General features: G+C 46.5%; 1 protein-coding gene across 1 annotated transcript in view; it reads left to right on the forward strand.

Moving 5' to 3' along the window:
* Positions 1-24,831, forward strand: part of rin2a (Ras and Rab interactor 2a) — a 49,779-nt gene extending 24,948 nt beyond the window's left edge. Inside the window, exons 7-12 of the mRNA XM_080482437.1 lie at positions 1-92; positions 8,203-9,825; positions 19,916-20,224; positions 20,320-20,451; positions 21,083-21,246; positions 21,771-24,831. Of these exons, the coding sequence (XP_080338563.1) occupies positions 1-92; positions 8,203-9,825; positions 19,916-20,224; positions 20,320-20,451; positions 21,083-21,246; positions 21,771-22,241 (2,791 nt within the window). The 3' untranslated portion in view covers positions 22,242-24,831. The remainder of the gene's footprint in view (positions 93-8,202; positions 9,826-19,915; positions 20,225-20,319; positions 20,452-21,082; positions 21,247-21,770) is intronic.
* Positions 24,832-25,437: the final 606 nt, after the last annotated feature.

The following is a 25,437-nucleotide window of genomic DNA, read 5'->3' on the forward strand; positions in this document are numbered from 1 at the left end:
AGATGTGTTGCCTTTTACCCTGAAGCTCCCAGAGCCCATCGCTTCAGCCAGAACCTTCGCCGACCTGGAGCAGATCGCTAAGCTCGGAGCAGGTTGGTTCTCTGACAGACAAGCTTGTGAATGCATGCACATACTTTTTGTCTTTGATTGCACCATCGTCCGTATTTAAACTCAAAAAACAATCATTGGCAATGACTTAGAGCAAAACACAACTCAGCAAAACCATGTAGATACAAATAATAATGGAATGACAAAGAACAGCTCGGAGCGTCTTTAGAGTGAGGCCTCCAGGTTGTTGGTGCAAATACAGTGTAAAAGTGTTGTTTTCCAATCTCTGTATTTGTACCAGATCTTAAGTCACCCATTGGTTGTTTCCAGAGGACCAAACTAGCATGGAGTCAATGAAAGTAATTGAATAGATTTGCAAATCTCACCTCCAGTAGATAGAAGGTCGCCAAACCTTCTTGCTTGAGATGCAGTGATGAATACCAGATGCTTCAGGACCAATAAATATAGAACAGGACCAATAGACAAGCCTTGTGGGACACCTACAATCGTAGAACAATCCAATTGAACGGTTCCTATTGTGACACAATACAAGTTTCTCAATGTTATTTAAAACGTGACTGCAGTAATGGAGGTGTACTTTAAAACCTCATGGGTGAGTACTTAAAATAGAAAAGTGCTGAAAGGAATGAGTCAGGTTGCTTGTGTATGAGAAATTGTAGTTTGTTTGTTTTTTGCAAAGAGACAAGCCTTTAATTGTTTGGAACAGCATTGTGTGGCCTTTATGAGAAGGAGAATGCAGTCACAATGTTTGCTTATCATCGCGTAATCCGGTCATCTAAAGCCGTGTGTGAAGTATCAGTGAGGTTTGTTTCATTCATTCTCACTGTGGTTGATAGTCACTGGTCATGTCCCATCATGGATGCTAATTTGTGTTCTCAAAGCTTCAGCTGCTGGAATGATGTGGTTTCTGCCCTCCACCCCGAGGCGTGAGACTCGTAAAGCTCATCTCGACTGCATTCCCTACTGCTTTAAGGGTTAACTAACGCGCGGGTGCAAAATGACTCACCTTGGAGGACAAAAGCCTCTTTCAGGCCCCGGCCAGCCGAGCTCCAGCCCGAGCTCCAGCCCGAGCTCCAGCCCGAGCTCCAGCCCGAGCTCCAGCCCGAGCTCCAGCCCGAGCTGCAGTGCAGCAGCAAGCAAAGTTTCTGCTTCTTCTGATAGTTTTTGGTTGTATAAAGTTCTCAGTCTGAAATGCGTTTGAAAGTCGTTCAGTTGTGTAGTGAAGCACGGTTTGTTGAAACGACCTCCCCAGAGCGCTGCATGCAGGATGTATTTTCTGTAGGCCAGTTCCTGGACTAATAGCCAGTAGGATCTTTGCATTGCTTTATGAATGACTGCTGCTCTAAACTCTGCATCATATCATTACAGCACTGGATAATCTTCACATTTACAAACCATTTCTGTTATTCTATGGGCCGAAATGCAACGAGTGGAGGGACAAATCTTGATGTTATTACTGATGCATGACTTTAAACTCTATAAGAATTAAGGTATTTAGAATGAGTCGCTGGGCCTAAGTACTACTCCGTAAACTCACCTCGAGCAAAACTATACAAATCACAGTGTGCTCGTTATGATTTGGGATATCGCAGCAATACTGACTGCAGGCATATGTTGAAACTTTTGGAATTAGATTGTTGGAAACTCATAATGCAAAAATGAAATACCAGCTCACTCATGCACGTATTCAACCTGAACAGTGAGCTATGCCTTCTCTTGTTTCGCTCTTCATCACATTTGATGTCTGTTTATCGTGCAGCTCGAGGACTGACGAGCCAATCAGAGGCAGAGTAGGGCGGAGAAAATGTTGCTACCTGTTTGTTAAAGTGACTTTGAGCAACACACTGAACCAAATGACTCCAAATGGATGTTGAGCGCCTTGCATTTCGGCTAGTGTGTGTGAATGGGCTAATCTAATCAGTGTAAATTAAGAGTGAAATCCAACTACCCTGTAATTGTTCTGATTGTGTCAAACTCCCAATGCTGGTGGTTCAATCACACATTTAGTCCTGAACATGAAGTGTCCTTGAAGAGTACACAGGACCCCACATTGCTGCTAGTGGATGGAGGGATTGGCCCATCTGCTTTGATTTCTTTGGTATTTCATTGAACACAGAGTGAAGATGTTACCCGGCTTGTCTGCTGCTGCTGTGACGTCGCTCTGAGCTGTCCTGTGGACTCATGTGTCACTTTGTCCTCACAGCGTCTTTCTTCAGTGTGACTCACCACCATTCAGTGCTGCGCTGTTTTAACGTGGGCCCACTCAGTACATACACACTCATTCTCTGATTCTCCCCCCGGCTCCTCTTTGTTTCCCTCTTTCATTCATAAAGACGCTCTCGCTCAGGTGGCACAGTAGTGGCTTTGTCTCTGTGGAGGTAATCGAGTGGCAGGAAGGAGATGACAGCTATGACGTCCATATGAACCGCCGTGTGTGTGTTTATTGTCCACCCGTGTACTCAGTGGACTGTGACGTCTGTCGCAGTGTCGCGTTACTCATTCACTCATGCACACCTGTTGACGATCGGAAGTCCTTTTTGCTGAGTTAAAGTATGATTGGTTGTACAAGAAGCTGCTGATCCGTCTTTGGATTGGACTGAGATGATTAAACTGAAATCGTACGCATTGATGGATTATAGACGGGGACAAGTGATCATATTTGGCAATTTGCTAGTTTCTTCACATTTGTATTTTACCAGCAACATTTTACCAACCGCTGGAAATGATTACAAACATGTTTAGACGACGTTTCAAATGAAAAGGTATTTACTACAGCCGTGGAGCTACGGTGCAGTAGCAGCGTTTCTGCCGTTTACACTGAGATGGAGCCCGAGCATTTTCAAAAAGTTCCACCTTGGGAGCTGTTTTCATAGAGTTGCATTTTTCAGTACTCAGAGAACTTTTGTTGTGTTTTCAGACCCCCGAACAAGACCAGCTGATGCTGGGTACAAGGTGAGGTGTTACATCCTGGACAGAAAGACTCAGGGGCACTTTAGGAAAAAAAACAATTACATTTCTTTAGTCTCTGGAAGAAAACCAGAGAAAAAATCAGGGAGAACAAGCCTTTGAATCTGAACTCAAACTGGGCGGCGACTTGCTGTGAAGTGAGAGCGCTAAACTCTGGGAATGAAGGATTTCTCATCAGATGTTCTTTTGTGGCAGTGGATATTGTTATGATTCATCTGATGGCAGAAACTGGAGGAAACGCTGAGAGGGACTGTCACTCATCATTTTTGTCATTTACTTGCAGAATGTAAGCACGAACAAGTTTTGGACCGATCTCCTGCACTCATTACATTGTCGAGAGCCTTTCCGTTGTTTTGGCCAGATCTCTTAACATGGCGCTTGATTCTAAACAAAAGCCCCACAATGACTTCCAGATCCATCTTTTGGGTCAAGCTCTGTCTAATTAAAACAAGACTCTTGTGCATGTTTCAAATGTGTTTGTGAGAATTTCTACAGTATCTGTCCTCTGAACCAGGGTGCAGTTTGATTGATGTTTGAAGGAAATAATCTCTAAATAGACCAAAAGCACGACGCTATTAGCTTGAGGAGCATACTTGCTGCAGATTGTCTTCGTTGGTGTTCCTGTGTGCAGGAGGGGATTTCCCATGCTGTTTGACACGTTCATACGTTCTGCAGTACACTTGTGAGCTTGTAAAAACTCCACAACTGTCTTCTCACGTGTATTGCATTGCATTTAGCTTAGCTCATGGCATTGTTGTGGAAGTCCTGGAAACCCTGCCGGGTGATCTGCATGACGACAGGTGTCCTGCAGGTTTACTGTGCACCTTTATTTAATGTTGCTTCGGACCAGAGGACGGCGAGCTGTGATCGCTGCCTGTACTTGTGTGGAACTGTCATTGTTTTATTTTCCCTCACTTTGGTGTACCCTGATGTACCCGGGTCTGTCCCAGGAGGGGCAGTACAGTATCACCACTCCCCCATCAACTTCATGTCATTATGAATAAGCACTCAAACAGATCTGTTACAGTCTGCAGATCCTGCCGACCAGCACATTTAAAAGCAGATCCGATGCTCATCTAGAGAAGTGTATAAGAGTTGCTAAGTCGTCTGCCTGGATAATTATTTTTAGCTGAAGTCCAGCTGCCATATCTTTGCCCTTGATGAGTTTCCTGGATCTTACGCCTACTTTGACAAACTGCATTCCTTTCCGCTCCAACTGTACCTTGTGTAAATGGGGACTGGTTTTTCCCAGAGCTGTGAGTTTTTCCTGTCTGTGGGTTTGATCTACCTTGTGGGGACCAGTATGCTGGACACCACAGTTTTAGGTTACAATTATTCAGTAATTCTCTCCACACCCATGTTGGTGTTCTAATGTAAAACCTGAGAGGCTGTGACCTACCCACCATATCCTGTGGCTGGCTACTGCAGTGTTTTACACGTTCTTAAAAGGTGAGAAGATGTGAGCAAGTCTGTCTGTCTATCTCTCTCTGTCTCTCTCAGCTTGTTCTCCTCTACTGGTGGGGACCAAAACCTGGTTGTATGCTAACCCATGGAGACCAAATGTCCAAATCCCAAACTGGAGAAGCTGAAGGAGAATTAACTTTATCAGACATCCATCCTTTTGTTCAAAATATTAAATTTTTAAGGTTTTCCACCTTCATCAACCCATCATTTATCTTAAGCCCTGTTTGCAGGACAACGTTTTACGTGACAACACCTAATCCGTTTTAAAAAAAGTGTTTACACGTTTACACTGTAGCAGCAGACACACTGACAATTATGTCGTTTGTATGCCTGGCCACAGGAGGGCGCTGTGGCTTGATTTAGTAATGAAACTACGAAGACTTGTGTGCAGAGAACCCAACATCCGCATGGACTGATGACGCATCGGATGCTATCAGGGGAGAGTCTCAACTATAAAACTACTGATCTGGACGATAAAACTAGAATTTATACTGCGGGTCGTACCACGACGGGGCCGCCATGTTTGTTTACAACTGGGTGAGCAGGAGGGAGGGAGAGAGATATGCATGCGCAGTAACAGGCGTTATAATAGCGACCCTGAAAGAATCTTTCCACAATTAGAGGCGGGATAAAAACTTAGCGGATACAGTGGATCCGCACACGGGTGCCGTGTAAACGGACTAACCAAAAGTAAAGATAGTTTTGCGGATACACTCGTATTCGTTGTTGTGTATACGGGGCCTAAATCAGTTGGGCCAGCTGTCATGTAAATTCCAACCTTCTCTGCATTACCTGTCCTGTTGTGAGCAGTTGAAAGTGGCTTTAGAAAAACTGGTCTGCCTGTACAGCAACTCAAAAACAACACAATCCACTGAAAATGTTCAGTCTTCCCATCACTTGATTCCTGTAATTAGAGCTTAGACACATAAACTGAATTCATTCAGTTTGTCTTTTATTTTCTAAACTTTAAAGCAGAGGTGTCAAACATAAACCACAACTGGTCCACAAGCGGCTCCAGTCCTGCTAAACCTCCAAGCAAATGGTCAATCTCAAAGAAAACATAAATTAAAAAAACAATCATTCTGTCCTGCAGGAATCTCTGTAATTGCTTATTTGCGTACTGTGACTTGAGTTTGGTCCACATTGTCATGAGTTTAGTTGTATTCACATCAGTTTGCTGTTGGATAGAAGTTCTGTAACTAGAGAAGCAAACCCCTCATTTTGGAAATCTTCTCCCAGAGTGGATGAGCTTTAAAACGCTCGCTCAGCGTCTCCGTCTGCCACAAAAATGCTGATATCACCGCCACGCCTCTCCCTTCACCTGCAGCGGCTACAGGAGCCTCTGAACCTCTTACAAGCTTTTTTGCTGGAATTCCTTGGTTTTCTAATCTACTCTGACATGAAGCAAAAGTTTTCTTTTTTCATGTGTTCATGTCCAGGATTGCCATTTCTGTTCATGCTTCATGCCTCTGTGTCTGTGCCAGCGCCACTGCAGTGTATAAACAGTGTTTTCATGTGTGCAGGAAACTTTCTGGAGGCTGACTGAAGATACACTCCATACAGGGGTCAGAGAACTGATTGAAAACCTGATTATTCTTATCTTGTTCCAACAGATGTTGGGAGTAATCAGGCCAGCTTGTAATACATGATGCTATGTGAGATGTGTGTTTAAGGGGGTATTCGCCCCTCTGGCGCCATCCTGACCAAAGGGCTGGTCGTCACAATCTGCCTTGAGGTCAGGATGTGTGTTTTGTGCCATAATTAGGTTTTGATTATGCATTTGATCATGCACGTGTGTATCACAGATAAATGAAAACAATTGTTGCTGAAGTAGAGATGCAGAAGTTTATTGAAGCAATCATTCATGAACACAATCCTCCACAGACAATAGCAGAGCAGGAGGGCGACGGGAGAAAGCTCTTCAGTGTCACAGATGGTCTCTGGTCCAGCTGAGAGGGCGGAGTGAGTCCTCGGCAGTGTGCTAACAGCCCGCCCACACACTCATTACAGTGACTGAGTCATAACGCACAGCCAGTGTGAGCCAGCCACAGAAATCAGTCGAGTTACAGCCCGCAGAGACTCACAGCAGCTCTGCAGCTCACAGAAACTCTAGAAATCAACAGCGGGCGTGTGTTTGCTTCAGCTCCACGATCACTGTGAGTATTGTTGCTCTTTTCTGGACTGTGGCTGTTGGTCTTGCGTCCCCCTGAGCTATTGTTTCCACTCCTGTGTCTGGCTGGCTTTACCCTGGGTGGTACGACATGGACTGCAAACCTTTGAAAAGCGCTTGTGGAAAAGCTTTTTAGGAAACTTTGCAGGTTTCTTGTTTCCAGAATGAAGCAAAACTTAGTGCAGTCATGCTTGAGTATTTTGGGAAGTACTTGTTGTATTCATCAGACTATTTTCAGGTTTGTATCCCTTTCTTTGCTGCTGCTGGCTGGAGTGTTGGGTTAATGTTGGGATATAAAAGCATCAGTTCTGAGGTCTGACGTTTTAGTTGGGATGTTATTTTGAGTTTTTGGGTTCATTTTGTTATTGCTTATTGTGAAGTTGAGTGATATTAATCTATGGATCTAGACTGTGTTGGCTGTTAGCCTCAGCCTGAAGCCTGAAGCCTCATGGGCTTCAATGTCCAGGTCCCAAACAACTTTCTCTTCACTGCAGGTCATCACAAAGTGTCCAAAACAAGAGGACTTCCTCAGCAGCACATCTTTCCATCACAGTCAGGTCAATTTGATTAGAAATAAAGCAGACGAGTCTTGCTGGGTGGTGGACTCCACCACACAAAAGTAGAAGCGCACACTTCAACAAAGACGCTGAAAAGTTTCCTCTTTCCCTACATTATCTGGTCCGTTCCCACCTGGCAACACTTCCTTTGGAAGGAGGTTTGTGTTTTTCAAGATGTGGATGTTAAAACAGAACAGAACAGTTTCTACCTGTCGCCGAAGCATCAGGGACGTCGTGCAAAGTCTTGTTCTTCAGCGAGTGTGTAGAAACTGCAGTCAGTAACTGCTTAATATACATAAATTGGGAAATAAATTCAGAATTCATATGACTTGAGATCATTGTTGATCAGAGAATTGTGCATTTAACACTTTTTTTAAAGACAAAAAAGTATTCAATTTAAAAAACATTTGTTTAAGGGCCACAATGTCACTGACTATCACTAAGAGAAAACCCATGTGTTCACATTTAATCTGTAACAGACCGACTTTGTCGATGACATCACACATGGATTGGCGTGTGTGCTAATTCTTCCGCGCTTACTCTGTGCATTTGTGAATGATTGGATTGTTTCCTTCTTTTGAATGGTTTAATTTTTTTTTTTTAATCCTTCTGTGGAATCATTCTGTGTTTGAGTTCAACACTTATAGACTTTGTAACAGACTGACTCGATGGTAATAAATTCAGTTTTCATGCACTGTCCATTCATACTCTGCAAAGTCACAATGACAGAATCCTGCAATTAATCATGACTAGGTCACAATAATCGGGGATAAGAGAAGGTGCACTATTATTGGGAAGATCAAGCGCCACAGCAAAATGGGATTAACTTCATCTACCTAAATTTTTGTATTCGTCTTTTAGGAGTTGATTCCTGCGGTCTATATTTATGTTATTACCATTATCATGAATTCCTTTTTGATCCACAGGAATTCTTGGGAGTGGTCCACCTAACGGCTGTACTCATTTCTTCCTCAGGGTTTTGGGATGATCAGTGCGGTTGCAGGAGGAAGAGCTCGACCACGTTGACAGGAACAGCAGCTCCTGACAGACCACTTCCACCCACCCAGAGATCAGCAGCTGCCCCGGGGGGCTCGCCGCTTCACACTCGCACCCCGTCCGAGCTCGACTGTCGTCAGTCCAATGGAGCGCTCTGCTTCATAAACCCTCTCTTCATCAAGGTTCATCACCCCAAAGGTGGTAACCTGAGTGCCACTCCCAACAGTTCAGATTCAGCAAAGCAGGGAACCCAGAGTAAAAAACCCGACAACGGAGAACCTGCGGACCAGGGAGGTCAGCAGCCTCGTCTGGACGGTACTCCGGTTGTCAGCACAGATCAGAGTAACTTGCAGAACGTTGACAAAACTAAGGGTCTACATGACAGTAAAAGTTCACCTGGTCAGAAGCTAAACGGCGCAGAAGGTGCACCTCGGTCCCCACCCCCTCGTCCACCTCCACCTCAAGTACCGCCGCACCGTTCAGCCCCTGCTGTCAGACAGAGAAGCATGCCAGAGAAGATCCCCTGGATCAGCGCCCCCAAGGAGAAGGTGGAGGAGAAGGACAGGGAGAGGGGCGGCAGCCTCCTCTCTCGTCTGGGCTCCTCGCTGACCATCAGCCCCTCGTCCTCCCCTCCCAAAAGACTCAGCATCAGCTCCCCCATATCCATTCCCCGGCCTTCCCTGCCACTATCTCTGTCCTCCCTGTCCGCCTCTCCCCGTCGAGTCAAGGCCTCGCCGTCGTCCAGCCAGGAGGACGCCCAGTGCCATTTGGCCTTGGAGGAGCAGACCATTGAAAAGGCTCTCATTAGGGCCAGACTGTCCAGGCAAAATGCAACCAGATCCTCCCTCCAGGACTCCTGTAGCCCTCCAGAGTCTTGTCTGACCACTTCAAGCAAACGTGTCATGGTGGCGGGTGGAGAAGTAGAAGAGCCGGTGGAGGAATGCAGTGATGGGGGCCAACGGCTGAGCGACATGAGCCTGTCCACAGATTCCTCAGACTCGCTGGATTTCTCTCAGTCCTCCGTCTTCTTCATTCCTCCTATCCATGACCCCAGAACCCCCACCGAGGCTGACTTCAACACCCACCTACCCCTCTCCCTCCCACCACCTCACCTGCCGTACTGTAGTATGGAGGAAGACGATGATGAGGACGAGGAGGATGAAGAGGAGCCCGACTATGGTGTGAGCCTGGAGAGTGACCAGGATCAGGACCAGGATCAGGACCAGGACCTGACCATGGTGCCCCCTGGGCACCGGACCAGGCGCCGCCCAAGTGCCAGTGCTCTGGTTCTCCAGAAAGCTCTGAAAGGGCACCTGAGGAAGATGAGCGGCGTCTTCAACTCACTACTGACTCCTGAGAAGAGGGCGGTCCGCCGGGTGCTGGAACTGTCCAGAGACAAAGGCTCCTACTTTGGCTCTCTGGTGCAGGACTACATCAGCTACATGAGGGAGGGTGCCGGCACCCAGGCTTGGCAGGGCTACGCCTCCGGACTGGAGCTGCTGCAGACTCTGCGCCAGTTCATCACTCAGATGAAGAGCTACCTACGACAGAGCTCCGAGATGGAGCTGCCGATCGAGAGCCTCATCCCTGAAGATCAGATCGGTAAGTTTGGTGTAAAATTACTTCTGTCTTCCTCATTTAACTCACTTCACCAGCAGGAGCTTGTGAATTACACAGGGGAGAGCTGCTTCGTTCTTGGAAACAGCAACAGCTGAAGTTTTTAATTACAGGATTTTTCGATGAAGAGTTTGTATACTTCTTGTTCGGTTACTGCTGACTCACCAAGATTTCTGCTTTATTCCTACCTTTAAAGCACTGCAAGGTACGAACTGTGGCCGACCGCATTTATTGTCCATGTCTGCATATAATTGTGTGACTATTTTTGGGAAGTGTGAAAAAACTGCATATTTATGGAGAAGTCGCGATTGTTGTGGAAACACTATGTCACCGTGTTTACTGCCGACACAGCGGTTTCACTTCAATATTGTCACGGCAAGGATGTTGGAAAATTCAAGCTCACGTGTTAGTAGCTGGAAGCGTGTACACATCTATGTACGCACTCCTGCTAAAGTCATGACCTGGAGGCTTCACGCATGCAGGGTTTGAATAACAAAAGAGAAGCGAGTCAAATCAGCCAAAGCCGTGATACAAAGGTTATGAAGTCCGATCATGATGGTTGCTGCCTCTTCTGGTGCTTTTCCACTTGTACCTACTCAGCCCTATTCAACTCTACTTGACTCGGCCTCGGTCGTTTTCCATTACGATATAGCACGACCACGACGTGGGCAGAGTCATCAGAGCTTTTCGCCGTCGTGTGCACAAGTAATCACCGTCGATAGGATGCAGAGTGAACATGCATTGGATATCAGCTCAAATAATTTATTAAATAGTATATATTTTTATACGTTTATTAATAATATTACAAAATGTGGATTCTTACAATGGTGCCTCACTCTCTGGTGTTTCGGTTTCACTGGTGCCTGTGTTGACTGGTGACTTCTGCCACCAGCCGTTAGCAGCAACTGACGTTTAAATAAGGCAAACAAACTCTACGATACTTTAAACTTTAATGGAGATGCGATTTAATGGCGTTCACCAGGACAGCTACGGATTTTGGTCGGTTTTTTACCATCTGCTGTGAAAAAGCAACGCTCGAGGAAGCCGGTCACCAGTTAACAGAGAAATCAGTTAATCTGAAACACCGGTGGTATCTGCGGCTCGGAGACCTCCTGATACTCGTAGCGGGTCGCTCCGTCAAGCTCCTTCTGAATCCTCTGCTTGCTCACCAGGCAAGAAACTCCTGCACATCGTCGCTGCTCCACAATGTTGACGTTTGTGCATCTATCTCTGTCTGTCTCTGTTTAAAACCTGGTGGGGTGAATGAACCGCCTTCTCACTCATCTGTGTCGTCACGCTCCGGCGAAGCAGCGGCCCGCCGTCTCCGGCGAAGCAGCGGCCCGCCGTCTCCCGCCGTCTCCCGCCGTCACATTTTCCACTCGTCATAGCTCGCTTGGAACCTCGGCTGAGAAGCTCCCACAAAAAGTACCTGATACCACATAGTGGAAAAGCATCAAAAGTGAGGCGAGACGAGTCAAATAGGACTGAGTAGGCACAAGTGGGAAAGCACCATTACTGTCCTTTGTTACTTTGCACAATGCCGTAAAAGCAACACGAACGAGCATAAGCACAGCGCTGCACAAGATCCCACACCGACACACTTACACCTGCCGGAAGAGCAGACGGATTCACTTGAGCCAAGATTCAGCGTCAGTCGTTGGCCTGAGAACATGAAAACAGAGAGCACAAAGAGCGGTTTCATTCCAGGAGGAAGAGGTCTGCCCAGCTAACCTGTTTCTGATGCCGTCGCTCAAATAGGTCAGCTGAGGTTTGTAATCCTCGAGTCATGAAGAGAGTAAAAATAGTTTATTTTACCAGCAACAATCAGCTTAAACAGCCTTTGTCGGAGACATATTTACTGAACTCAAGTCAGCTTCCTTAAAACAGCTGAACTGTCTCTTTTGCGGGTGATGTCATTGTGATTTCATTGAGCAATTGTTAAAATAAATTGCATTACATTGATGACTGAAGCATTTAGTAAATTTGCATTACGTGGATTATCTTGTGTGTATTTTTCACACTTCTTCTCCACAAACATAAATCTGGATAGTTTAGCATCCGTTGCTAATCCACGACGCTCAATGAATTCAAAGTGATCAGTGGTTTGTAGGGCTGCAGCATGTACATAAGACATCTGATAATGTAGAGAGTTATGATTGGTGGCAGCATAACTGAGATTTTAGTTGGCTAATATCACGTTTGGAGTCAACTTCCACTCAATCAGAGCTTCTTCCTTTAACACGTCTCCCAACAGGTCTGCAGGAACATATTCATAGTTTTTCAAATTCAAAATATCTTATGTGCACAAGTGAAAAGCTATTGTTTATTACATCAATCAGTAAAAAATGTTCTCCTGTAGTTGGTAGATAAACTCTCACCTCATAGAAAAGAGGAAGAAGTTCTGCTTGTGAGTCTTTGTGCTTTTCTGGGGTCCAGACACACTCATGTGAGGTTCGCTGGTGACCATCTCAATTTAGTAAAGTCCTGAAGAATATGGATTTGATATCATCTGTGTTGGTCCACTTAAAGTCGACAGAGTGAAGAATGAAGCAACACCAGGTGGTTTGAGACGCCTGTTGAAAAGTGAACTTGTTTTTCCCGGGATTGTGTGGGTTGTTTCTCTGAATGGATGAAGAGTTGTACTATTCACTTCATGGAGGAGTTGCACAACATTTTGTTGTGGCAGCTTCAGCGAGCGTTTTTTTTCCTCCTCGGCCGGCCCAGATGCATCTGTGTGGAAATCTGCCAACGTGTGCGACCTCAGTCGTACTCCGGCTCTTTTTAACCTCCAATCAGAGCGAGAAACTCCGGGGGCGGACCCCCGTCACAGTGTGTGGCGCTCACACAGGAAGACGTGTTTGTTGTCGTCCTCGCTGTGGCCAGCGTTCACTCAGCAGCCCGGTCACGTGGGCAAGGTCGGGCAAGGCGAGCGGCCCAGGCAGAATAGTTTGTTGTTTGGTCCAGCACACAGCCTGAGCCAGCTCCACGTCATGAAGAACTCTTTGTAGAGTCTCACACAGCGTCTGTGTTGGAACAACTGGATTCTTTCAATAATCATCTTCTGGCATGTGAAATATGACGGTGGCTCCAGCGTTAACGTGAGTTCAGCCTTCAGTCGTCCCGTCAGGATTTTAATAGCAACCAGTGTTTGTTTAGATTTATTTTTCAATTTTGAACCATTTTTCTTCTAGCTCTTTGTTTAAAGGGGACATATGATGCAAAATTCACTTTCTAATGGTTTTCCAACAGTAATATGCCCCATTCCTGGAAATGAAGTTAAGAAAGTCCGCCGTCTCGTTCTCTCGCTTGTTTAATTATTTCTGAAGTGTGCACTCCAACGAGCGAATCAGAAAGCAAACCCTTGGTATCGTCGCCAAAGTTTTTAGCCAACCCCAATCCAGATAGACCCTCCCTTTGACAAAAACACAACACAATCATTACCAACACTACAAACCTAATATAACCCCCAACGCGACAAACAGAATCAGCTCCGCGATCATGGAGCCGGTCCCTGCAGTGCATCATGGAAGTTTCTGCGTTCTAGATGTTGTTGGGGGTTATATTAGGTTTGTAGTGTTGGTAATGGTTGTGTTGTGTTTTTGTTCCTTTGTTCATGTAGTTAGTTAGTTCATCTCGTTTAGTTTGGTTAATTAGTTGTGGGGTGTCCTCCTGCCATGGTGCTCTTGTTGATCGATGAGTGTCAAAGTAAAAGCCTCTGCTATTCAGGTATCTCATATGAGAATCTCTACCTTGAGTGTTATTCTCTGCGTTGTTTGACGTTCTTAGGACCATGAGTGTGAGTGGTGTGGCTTACAATAATATTAGTTGTCGTACGATTTCCCATTATGTATTCATCAGAAAAGTCCTTTTGAACACATTGGTGGTTTTATTGATTGGATTTATTGAAATGTGGCGCTCCACAGCTCGCGGTCAACAGTTGGTCTGGGTGCGGTTTGCCTTATCATACCGTCCGGCCCGCCGCTCTCAGGGATGAACTGCAGTGGGACCAAAGAGCCGAGGGTTGACCCTTGTTCTAGACGTTCTGAGGCTCTAAACGGCTTCCGCTCTCAAGACAAATGTGGCTCAGATATGTGAGAAGAAGATATGTGGCAGCAAGGCGTAGGCAAGAGAAACCATGTTCAGAAGAGGCGTTCATGATCTCCATTCAATGTTCTATTCATGTTCAGAACACTTTATGTTCAGAAGAAATCATTAAAACTGTTGATAATGACTTTCGAGGATTTTTTGTACAACTTTTTGGTGGAATCCCTGATGCGGCCCAGCCTCACCCAGACTCTGCATCCATCGGCCCCCAGGAGCCCCCGGGTACATTGAGTTTCAGACCCCTGCTGTAGATCAAATGGAGGCTTTGCAGAGTCTGAGGTGTGTGTTTGGGCTTGATAATTGTGAGGTGAGCTTTTTATTTATTTCTATGTTTAAATGGTGGCTCTGGTTATGCTCCTGTGCACTACTAATTATGATCATTAGTAGAGGACCATTAAATTATCTGATCTCAGTGTGGCATGCACATAGTTAGATAAGTGCATATTCACACAGGCTGATCAGAGTCATTTATTTGCTGTTAAAACAGCACATTTCTTTGAATATGTTAATTAGCTGCACTGAATATTTTCTTTACAGACACAATATGCTTTATTAACCTGAAATGTCCTGCTGCAGCAGCAGAGTCAGAACTTCTTCAGGAGCTTCTCCTTCTGGCTCAGATCCTGGTTCATATTGGTTTCGTTGAACAGCGTTTCTCCGTAACTTAGCGACAGATAGAACGTAAACAATAGCGTGCGGCATAAGGAGAGGAAGTACTTCCTCCTCTGTGGGGTGGAGTGAGTCCAGCTCCCTGAAACCAACAGATCCTGAATGAGGCTCAAACAATCGAATAGTCAAATGGCTGAAAATCAAGGGCCAGCTGGATTTGGGGCAAAAAAGTTTGAATATAATGTTTGTGGACCAATAGGAACCATGTGGAAGTGTTGAAAAGTTGCATGATATGTCACTTTTAAAAGTTTCATTGTCATTAAATGTGGATTTTGTCTGGCTTCAACTAATGTGAGCAGTAGCCTCCTCAGTTGTATCATATTTCAGATATTAGATTTATTATATTGATACAATTACTTCTGAGTGTTGCTGATTTTATTTGGTATAATATTAATATGATGAGTTTGGTCCCAATAGTCATTATATGATGCATGTCCATAATGAATAGAACAGAATAGAAATACTTCATTAATGCCAAAGGGAAATCCTTTAAATAGCTAACTGCTGGTTCTGCAAGTGCAGCTTTTTATTTATTTATTCTGTATAAATATTTAATAAATTGTTATATATATTATAGCGCATTTCCTTTTTTTTTTTTTTTTTTTTTTTTTTTCTTTTTTGCCCTTGTCCTGTTCGGCAGCTTGGGCCAACAATATGATGTGATTGAGAGCCTTCGGAGTCAGAACAGTTTTTGGTCTTGCAACAGGGAGAGACCTGGAGTCTCCTCCTGTTGCCTTCTCCGTCAGAAGCTGGCATGGCTGCCGTACACGACCGGGGGGGAACGCACAAAGAGAGAGAGAAGAGAAGAGAGAGAAGAAAGTCGAGGGGTGAGGGGGGAGGGGGGTGGGGGGAAGGGGATAACATACAATGTCCTTGTTGTGCTACATATATTATTTGCAATAATCACACTCATCCAAATACTTTCCAACTGTTATTAGATTGAACCAGCCTGAGCAGCTCTATCTAGACAGTAAGATGATTTCCTAGATTTAACCAGCCTGAGCAGCTCTATCTAGACAGTAACGTGAAGCAGGAACATGAAATAACAAAGAGGCAACAACAAAAGAGGAACATGATTTTTAAAGTTTGAGCAAATGATGACAGACAACAAGCAACTTCAGAAGCACCTTTCGTGAGGAGTGAAAGTGTGTGTGTGTGTGTGTGTGCGTGTATGTGAGTGTGTGTGGCTTGTCCACTGGGTGTGGCCGGAACTGTTGTGGGGGGACCCGTGGTGACACCCCGGGGTCCGAGGCCACCGCGCCCGGACACCGCCACCCCGGCAGACAGAAGCCCCCCAGGCCCGGGGAGACCCCAGCGAACCACCCCAGAGAGCCCCGCCCCCGCCCAAAAAGCACCCGACGGAGAATGCAGAGAGGAATCCCCCCCAGGCAAGAGGGGCCCACAAGAGAAGGACAAAGGGCACAGGGCCCCAGGCCCCGACCCAAGCCGCCAAGCCGAGAAAAGGCCGGAGCAGGGCCCCCGGGCCGAGCGGGCCGAGAGCCCCCCCAACCCCGGCGGCGAGTCCCACCGCACCCCCGGGAACAGGCCCACCCACCGCCCCCCCCAACCCGGTAAGGCAGAGACGGCCCCAGCCGCCGCGCCCCGGACCAGCCCCGCCCCCAGACCCAGGAAAGCGAAGCCCGGCGCAGGCCCCGGTCGGAGAACAGTCAACTCTACACCCCCAGGAGCCTCATAATCCACCCGCCCCATAACCCCTCCCCCCGGGTCTTGATTGGGAAACCCAACCCATGACCCACCCCGCACACACACACACACACACACACCCACACACCCACACACACACGGAACGGGGGGGGGAGTGATGACTCTCGCACCCTCAGGCCGCCGGCCGGGCCCCCTCCCGGCCACCGCGGTATCCCAACCTCCACCAATCCAACAGCAAGTGGAGAAGGAGCACCGCACCCCAGCCCCCCCACAAGCGCCGCGCCCGAGGGAGCGCGCCCCCCGCACTCCAGCTGCACTCACCCCGGGCCGGGGCGGGACCCCAGCGGGAGGTGCTGGGGGGAGCTACGTCTCCCGCCCTTCCCCTGCCCTATATGTGTGTTGGATGTATGTAAGGGTGTGTTTTTGTGTTTTGAAAAGGTGGATGCGATGTGTGTGTCTATGGTGCGGTTTAAAATTGGGGGGTAGCGGGGCCCGGGCGTTCTACCGCTGACAAGCGGCAGAACCCCGAAAGCGGCTTACCCCCTTATAGCGCATTTCCAAAGATGATTAATTCAAATATGATCGTTTGACAAACTGAAAGCGACACTGAGCACCTTGCTCGTCGGAGCAAATGTTTCTAAAGTATCACGTCGTGGGTTGTATGATTTCAACTGATTCTACCGTCTGTTTACACCCATTTGCCTCGTCATAGGAGCTGATTGAAGCCCCATTTACACGTTTCAAGTGAAAATGCGAAATTTTTGTTTTGTTTCTTTTCAGAGGTTTTGAGTTTATATGGCAACATTTGGACGTGGTACTTACTACAGTTGTGAAGCGCATGCACACACTTATATATCTTTTCATTTACACGGAGAAGGAGACTTTTCACAAAGTTCAACCCAGGGAGCCACTTTCCAAAAGTTCTATTGTCAGTGGCTCTGATCACTGTCGTTATGTAAACGGACCCAAGACACAATGACAGTTTCTCATTTTCCCTTGAAAACGGGGCTCGAACTGTATGAGAGTTAAGAAAGGTTGAGCCACCAAATGTGTGCTTAGTTTTGTCTACATCTCTGAAAAGCTGAGGGGAGACGGTGCGCTTGTGGAATCTGTGTGTGCAAAGGTGAGAAGATAACTGCTCTTTTTACCCTAAACATGTGGACTTCATATCAACACTGTCACTGAGAACAACAGCTTGTTGTTGCTCGTAGTTCAATATAAGTAAACACTGAAGGACAAACAATGAGGAAGCATTTTGATAAAATAAAAAGCCAGAAGTAAGCAGGCTATCAAAAGGCTTCCTTGGTTCAGTGCTCAGACAGATATTTAGAGCTCAAGGACACACAGTGGCATTATCTCAATGTCTTTGTCAGCAACTCAAACAGGAATGAAGGCAAACCAAAAGACAAAGGATGACAATGTCCATGTTGGATGCTGCTGTGAAGATCAGAAAGTTTTACTGTTTGCTGCTCTGAACGATGAAAACCACAAGAAACCGACGTGGAGAACGATGTGACGACCACCTCTTCATTGTCCAGCTGCTCCACGACAACATGATGACTAGGAAGCTTAAAGTGGGCGGGGAGGATGTTTATGTCGGGATGAAAGAAGCCTCTGTGTGTGTGTGTGTGTGTGTGTGTGTGTGTGTGTGTGTGTGTGTGTGTGTGTGTGTGTGTGTGTGTGTGTGTGTGTGTGTGTGTGTGTGTGTGTGTGTGTGTGTGTGTGTGTGTGTGTGTGTGTGTGTGTGTGTGTGTGTGTGTGTGTGTGTGTGTGTGTGTGTGTGTGTGTTGACTGTAGGAAACATAGTGGAGTCCCTCGGCTGAGGGTCACTAATCAGTCAAGGATGAACTAAACAGCACACGCGCACACACACACACACACACAGAAAGGTCAACACTTCCTCCTGGCTCTTCCTTTCAAGTGTGCAGGACATTTGGCTTCGGGGAAATCCAGTTTGAAAAGCTTTACTTAAGAGAATCTAATTTCAGTGTAAATCTGGACACTTCCCTGTTGAACACAGCTATTAACTGTACACACACAGGGAGGAATGTTGTGTCCCCTGTTTTTAATTCAGCGTGCTTCAAGGCTCAGTCCCTGTTTTTGGTAAGGTAGACGAGGTAAGACAGTGCAGGGAATTCACATCACATTAGTAGCTACTCCAGGTTTTAAGGTTTTGAGGCGTTCAGCCAGTCATGGTAGTACTAGCTGGTCTCCGCTTCTACCTTATAATATGTTTGTGGCATTTGTGTGAAATAGTTTTGCTTGCTGTGACTTCCACCTGGTTGCCAGCCGCGAGAACTTTCAGTAACACTTCCATCACGGCCGCCGCAGGAACACCGAGTGATTATACAACAAAAAAATCTGGTATTTTCATGCATACTCAAACTATTTAATTAGATAAGTCATTCTTCACAACTGACGCACCATATTTATGTTAGTCCTCAATCTGACACAAAGCTTTAATGTCAGTGGCAGCCACAAAACACAAACTATACAACTAAACAAGACTATCTGAGCTATTTCCAGGCAATCGCCAGTCTGGTGAGTGCTGGAATGAGGAAGTGAGTTTGTGCTGGTGACAAGAGGCTGGCATGTCGCCTCACTCTTAATCTGAGCCGTCTGCAGGTCCATCAGCAGGAGTGGATGCTGTAGAGGTGGAGAGGTTCACCGTCCAGGCCAAAAGAGGCGGGAGCTGAAAACTTTATAGTGATGATACAGACTGATTTATGTGCTGGCAGCTGCTAGATGCCATCCAGCTGTGGTGGGAAGTAAAATCCAGGTCTGCAGATGTGCGTGGCTGTAAAAACCTGCTGACTTCACAGTATTCTGGTGAAGAGTCAGCAGCACACTCACACATGCTCCTCCTTCAGCACTGCTGAGGTTTGGCCTCCCTCGCTCTCTATTATGATATCACGGTGAGTGTCAGCTGAGCCGGTAAAAGCTCATATTGACGATCTCGCCGTGCGGCGACCCGACCTCGCTCCACACTCCAGCCACAACAGCTGTCTGGCCTCTCTGGGTTTGCAATGTGCAGATGAACAACGGAGATCTGGGTTATGACAAGACAATTACAGGAATGTGTCAGTCAAAAGGCCTTTAGGTTTGTTTCCACTGCAAGACGTTCCCTAGAGGAACAGGAACCTTCTGTAGAAATCGGTTCCTCGACTTTGGATCCCTGAGCAGGTTGGTGTCTCAATCCAGCTACTCCAACATTCATGAGACATCTGCAAATTAATTTCTGCATTACAGAAATATCATGCAGAACATTGAACCAGTCTTCTATCGAGCGTCAGTCCTGACATAGGAACGTTGCTGTCATGGCTTTTTACTGGCAACCAGCAGAATTCTGGACAGGCATGTCTTTGGGTAACCAATGAGTTGTGGTGGCATCACCGAAGTACAAGACCTGAAAACAAATACCAAATCCTTCTCCATGCTACGTCTGAGGTGTCGTTTGCACCATCATGCAATAGAACAAAAGACGTTTTGCTTGTAGTTGTAACTTGTTTGACTGTGTTGGGGCAGTTCGGGGCGTCGGCAATGCAGACGACCTTGTTCATGAGGAATTTGAAAGTTTTGCTCTTGGAAAAGTTCCACGTGTTGCTGTAAATGACATTGAATGTTTCCTCCTCCTCAGACGGAGTCCTGGAGAAGGCCATGCACAAATGTGTCCTGAAGCCTCTCAAGCCGGTGGTGAGCGCCGCCCTGCAGGAGTTCCAGGTGCGCAGCGGGGCGTGGCAAGAGCTGAAGGAGAACCTGTCGTTGGCCAAGGCCCGGCAGCCGCAGGAAATGGGCGTGGCCGACACGCTGCCTCCAGAACCCATGGCCATAGAGAAGATCAAGCACAAGTTCCACACCATGTGTAAACTGTACTCCCCAGAGAAGAAGGTCACCATGCTGCTGAGAGTCTGCAAACTCATCTACACCATCATGGAGGACAATTCAGGTCTGGAAACCAACCTTCCCCGGGTCCATGGAGACAGATCAGACGACATGAGTGAACCTGGAGGAGCTCACCAGCCTCTTGTGTCTCTGTTTCAGGTCGTCTGTATGGCGCCGATGACTTCCTGCCCATGCTCACCTACGTCTTGGCCCAGTGCGACATGCCTCAGCTAGACAATGAGATACTTTACATGATGGAGCTGCTGGACCCGTCTCTGCTCCATGGAGAAGGTTCGATTCAGTTCCTTTTCATTTATATAGCGATAACGACACGGTCATCTTAAGGCACTTTTACTGTGAAAAACCAGCGCTTTCACATGAGTTAGCAGAGGAGAAGGTGGACATTCTGCAGAACCAGACTCAGAGGGACTTTCTGCTGTTCTGGTTGGAGGTTAAAGGAACAAAAGAAAGAATATCAGCAAAGACAGATTGTCGTTAGACGGCCGCAGATTCTCTCAGTGGCGACTTGAGGCTCAGATCAGGAACTTCCAGTTGGACTGTTGGAGAACCTTCTGGAAGGTAGAGAGACAGCACAGACCACAGGAGAGAGAGAGAGAGATTGTTGACATGTCGTAGTGAGAAAGAAAAGAAGTCAGCAGTCTAAACCTGAACCAGCCTTAACTGCAGGAGGAAGCAGTTTGTGTCACAGTGGGTGGCCTGGGAGCTGCTGGGTCAAAGGTCAGCTGTGGGATTCCAACTTGTGAACCTCCAATTAGAAGTTAAAAGAAGAATTTTCCATCCTCTTTGAGATTACACAGAAAGCGAAGGAGGAGGAGCTAATATTAGAGTGATGTGATGTGTTCCACGAGTTCCTGACGTTATGCTCCATAGTGAACACCTCTGTTCTGTGTTCACGTTCAAGGCGGTTACTACCTGACCAGTGCCTACGGAGCCATGTCCCTGATCAGGAACTTCCAGGAGGAGCAGGCAGCCAGAGTGCTGAGCTCCGAAACCCGAGACACGCTGCACCAGTGGCACCGCCGACGCACCACCCAGCGCTCCGCGCCCTCCATCGATGACTTCCAGGTGAGGCTGCATGCACCGACGCATGACGAGGTTCCAACTTTCCACCTTTTCTAGAGATTGCTCCTGAGCTCTTCTGAAACCGGGATTCAAACTAAAAGAAAAGTGTTGGTTGATGTGTTAGAGCAAAGTACCACAGAAACACGTTTATCATCAAACTCTTAACTGTGTATCTACTGGATAGAATTCCTTCCTTCTATCCGTCCTACTGGATCGTCCGGCCGTCTGTCCTTGTTGGTTTGTTGTTTGAATTTTCTTGTTTTATAAAAGAAAGAAATAGTCGAATGAGGTTGCTCTGCATGTCCCGTCCAATTGTGGAGGTTCTAAACGAACTGATTCAGTTCTCCTGTAACCTGAAAGGATCATAAACCACAGAATCAAACCGATGCTCTTCAATGAAAGAACTTCTTCTGATGTATTTAAATAATGTTGTTCATGTTGTGTCAGAGAATATAAAGAGTAATAGAATAGACGGGTTTTGGCCGGACACAAGTAGAAACACACTTTTTTTTTGTCTGCGTTCTCAGAACTACCTGCGGGTGGCGCTGCAGGAGCTGGACAGCGGCTGCACGGCCAAGACTCTGCAGGTGCGACCCTACGCCACCGTGGAGGAGGTGTGTCAGCTGTGCGCCCAAAAGTTCAAGGTGTCGGAGCCCGAGCGGTACGGCCTGTTCCTGCTGATGGAGGGCAGCAGCCAGCAGCTGGCCCCCGACACCCACCCTCAGAAGATAAAGGCCGAGCTGCACAGCCGCCCGCAGGCCGCCCCGTTCTACTTCGTCTTCCGCCGAGTGGACGGCGGCGACGAAGGCCTGCCTTCAGATCACCATCCCACACCCAACCTCAACGACCTCGCCGTGACCTCTGACCGCCCGGCCAACCTGAACGAGCTGGACGTCTCGTCCTCGTCCTCCCAGCCCGACGTGGCCTCGGGCTTCAGCCCGACTCTGAGCCTCAGTCTGCTACCGCCGCACCTCAACAGCGACTCCATCTCCATCTGAGCGAGGCAGCAGGTGGAGACCTGAACGAGGCCGCCGTCTTCTGACGACCACTGGATGGACTTCTGAGTGTGTCAAATGCTCCCAGCGGGCGGGACACCACGGTTTCGTGTCGCTCTTTATAAAGCTGGACTCCTCCTTTTAAAAGACTCGCCCGCTTCCGGCAACATCTGACTTCGGTGAAAGAAGAAAAGTAGGCGGCAGTGACGGAAACGAGAGCAGCTGTCTGACTGCCGGTGTTTCAGGGTGGCCTGCTGTCGTCGCTCCCTTCAGAATCCATTCAGGAGAACCTCCTCTGCCCTAACGCAGTGAATCACTTCAAATATGCAGGTTCTTCATGTTGGTGTTGGATATAAGTGAGATTTACTCGTCACAGTTGCTGGTAAACTGTGTTTTAAAATGTTTCAAGCGTTCAAACTTTCTATTTCTATGGATTTGTTGACACTGATGACTTTTGATGTTTTACAAGAAACCAATTTAAATCAGAGCATTTGTGGCTGGTGGGGAAGAAATGACTAATTTCCTGGCTTATGAGCCCGTTATACACCTTGGATTAAAGTTTAAAGATTTTTCCTTATGATGCTTAATGTGACCTGATGCTTCAGTTTTCTGCAAAATAAATTTTTTCCTGGCCAAACCTTCTTTCGGTTCCTTTCAAAACATAAGAAGTGCGACTTACTTGTTTGGCCTTAGAGCCAATACATGTAAAAACAAATATTGAGTAATCATCATCATACTTCCTCTGTTTTCTCCTCAGTCCAGATCACTTCTGTCCTGATCATACCTGAACCTCTAAACCAGAAGACTGGTTTATTTATAGCACGGGTGCAAACTAAATCTGATCCACTCATTGTGACTTAACATGCCTTCTTCAACAGACCGTAAAAGACAGACAGCGAGTGTTGACATGAGGTTGATAACCATTCAGAGTTAATACAGTAGCAGGGCATTTCACTCTTTGCTGCAGACTTTTAAAGGAATCCCACCTTTGCTACTCTTTAACCTAAGCTCCTCCTCGGTGGTGGAACATGGCAGGAAAACCATAAACCGCCTACACCATCGTAAACGCCCCTGTAACCCACAGCCTGGAGCAGCAGACCTCACGTTCTGCTGCTCGTCTGCCAGCTGTGCCGTTTCTCATTGAGCTAACAAGAACACACAACATGGAAGCTTTACGGGACTGACGGAGATTTTGAAATGTCAGTTTTCTGCACCATCTGCTCATGTGACCTCTCAATCACAATCGTCCTGAACATTGTGCAGCTCCGGTCAGCCGCTTGGTTCGGTCCTTTGCAGCAGCGTATGACCACATTAGATCAGCTTTGCGTTGTTTTGTGACGGATTCAGGCAGAAAACTGAGGCATTTCAAAGGATTCCTCCACATTCGGCCTGCCTATTAGAAATAAAGTCCCTTTTCTCCACGATCTGCTCTTGTTCATCGGGCCTGATGCCTGTGTCACCTGCATTACAATGGCACTGTGCACAATGTTTGGTTCTTTTGCTTTCCGTTGTTTGTTTCAAAAAAAGAGGCAATAATTAGCGATCTTGTTAAGAAGACCGATCTCATACCTTTGAGGTGACACAGAGACTGTTGTTTTGTCTCTTTCAACCAGTTATTTCACTATGTCACATAGTTTACTTTAAAAGTTTCTGAAGCGGCATTGAGAAGTCAAAAAAAAAAAAAAAGAAATCAGTTGAACTGCGTTCGATTTGTGGCATTGTTTTTTGTTGTTTCTTTCAGTGTGTGCCACAGTGTCTGCGGCTTTATCGTTTGATCTCAGCATTAATTAAACGTTAATCAAACTGTGCCTTCATTGTGAGAAAGCCATCGGTTTACTTTTGCTATTAGACAAGAATCAAATGTGTTAGGTTGACATGATAATCCTTCAGATTGATGTAGCATCATGTAGACATGTTCTTCTTCATGTAGTGGGTTTCAGTTTGACATTAGAAAAAGGCCCGTCTGCCAGTGTTGATGTCTTTTTGTCGACTCTCCAGGTAACCTGGAAGAGGCTGGATCGACCAGATAGATGTTTAGTGTAGCTCGCTATAGACCAGGTTTCTGTACTACTGACAGATTTGTTTTTAAATAAGAGATGTGGTGAGTAATAAAGAATTAAAAAGGCTGTGTGGACTTGTAAGCTGGTCTGAGGTCCCGCAGCGTCGCTCCCTCCTCAACGGATCTGAATGGAAAAGGTTTGAGGGAACAGTTCTGAAACCCAGACATCCGTTTGGCTCTGCCCTGCAGAAATACTTCACAAGCGTCAGTCATCGGAAAGTCGCTGCTTCCCCCATTAGCGTGCAGAGGAAAGTGTGCAGGCAGCAGAGAGGGAATTGAGGCGGGACGCAGCTGAAGGAAAAGTGTGCCGACTGGCAGTAATGTCTGAAAGTAAACTGCAGACCTCGGGAGGATGAGTATTGTAATTCTTCCATGTTATTATAATCACACTTTCGTTGCTCTTTCAATTGAATATTTATACGTCTCTGTGCGGGGAGTTTCACAGACGACCTTTCCTTGTCTACAGTAAACCTAACGGTGACGTTTGCATCTGTCAGTATCTGTGAACCATATCGATACAGTAATAAATGTCGGAAAGAAAATCAAAGGATTGTTTGTTTATTTCATGTTGTTGCGGTTGTTCGCCACCAGATAGAGCTGACATCACATCACCACTTTTAGCTGGTTGGTTGTTGGAACAGAAAGTATTCCTGGATTTGTCAAAGACAAAAACAATTATTTATGTAACGTAGCTGCAGTAACAAGTTAACTCCTCATTTATACTTGAGCTCCTGATTGGCTGTAGCTCTGCCATCAGTGGACACTCAACATTCCTTCAACCGGAGCTGAAAAAGACCCAATTATTAAACCCCATATAGCCTATACAGTGCAATTGGATAATGACAACATCTATATCCCCTCAGAAATTAAAGTAAACAAGAAAAGACGTTTCTCTGCCCTGGAAAATGTGAGCACTTGGTCACTGGTTAAGAAATGTGGTACTGTTACCACCAAAACGTAGACGCTCAGTCAAGTTGACATAATAACACCAGAGTAACGGCAAAAGAGTTGAAGAAATCACTGGAACTGATTATCGTCTCAATAGTCTACGATACACAAAACACTGAACAAGCAACACAGAGAATGCCACAGCTGATGAAAACAAGAGAAAAGTAAGGCAGAGGGAGCATCATGGTTTTG

Source organism: Lipophrys pholis (genome assembly GCF_963383615.2).
Source record: "Lipophrys pholis genome assembly, chromosome: 15".
Taxonomy (NCBI): Eukaryota; Metazoa; Chordata; class Actinopteri; order Blenniiformes; family Blenniidae; genus Lipophrys; species Lipophrys pholis.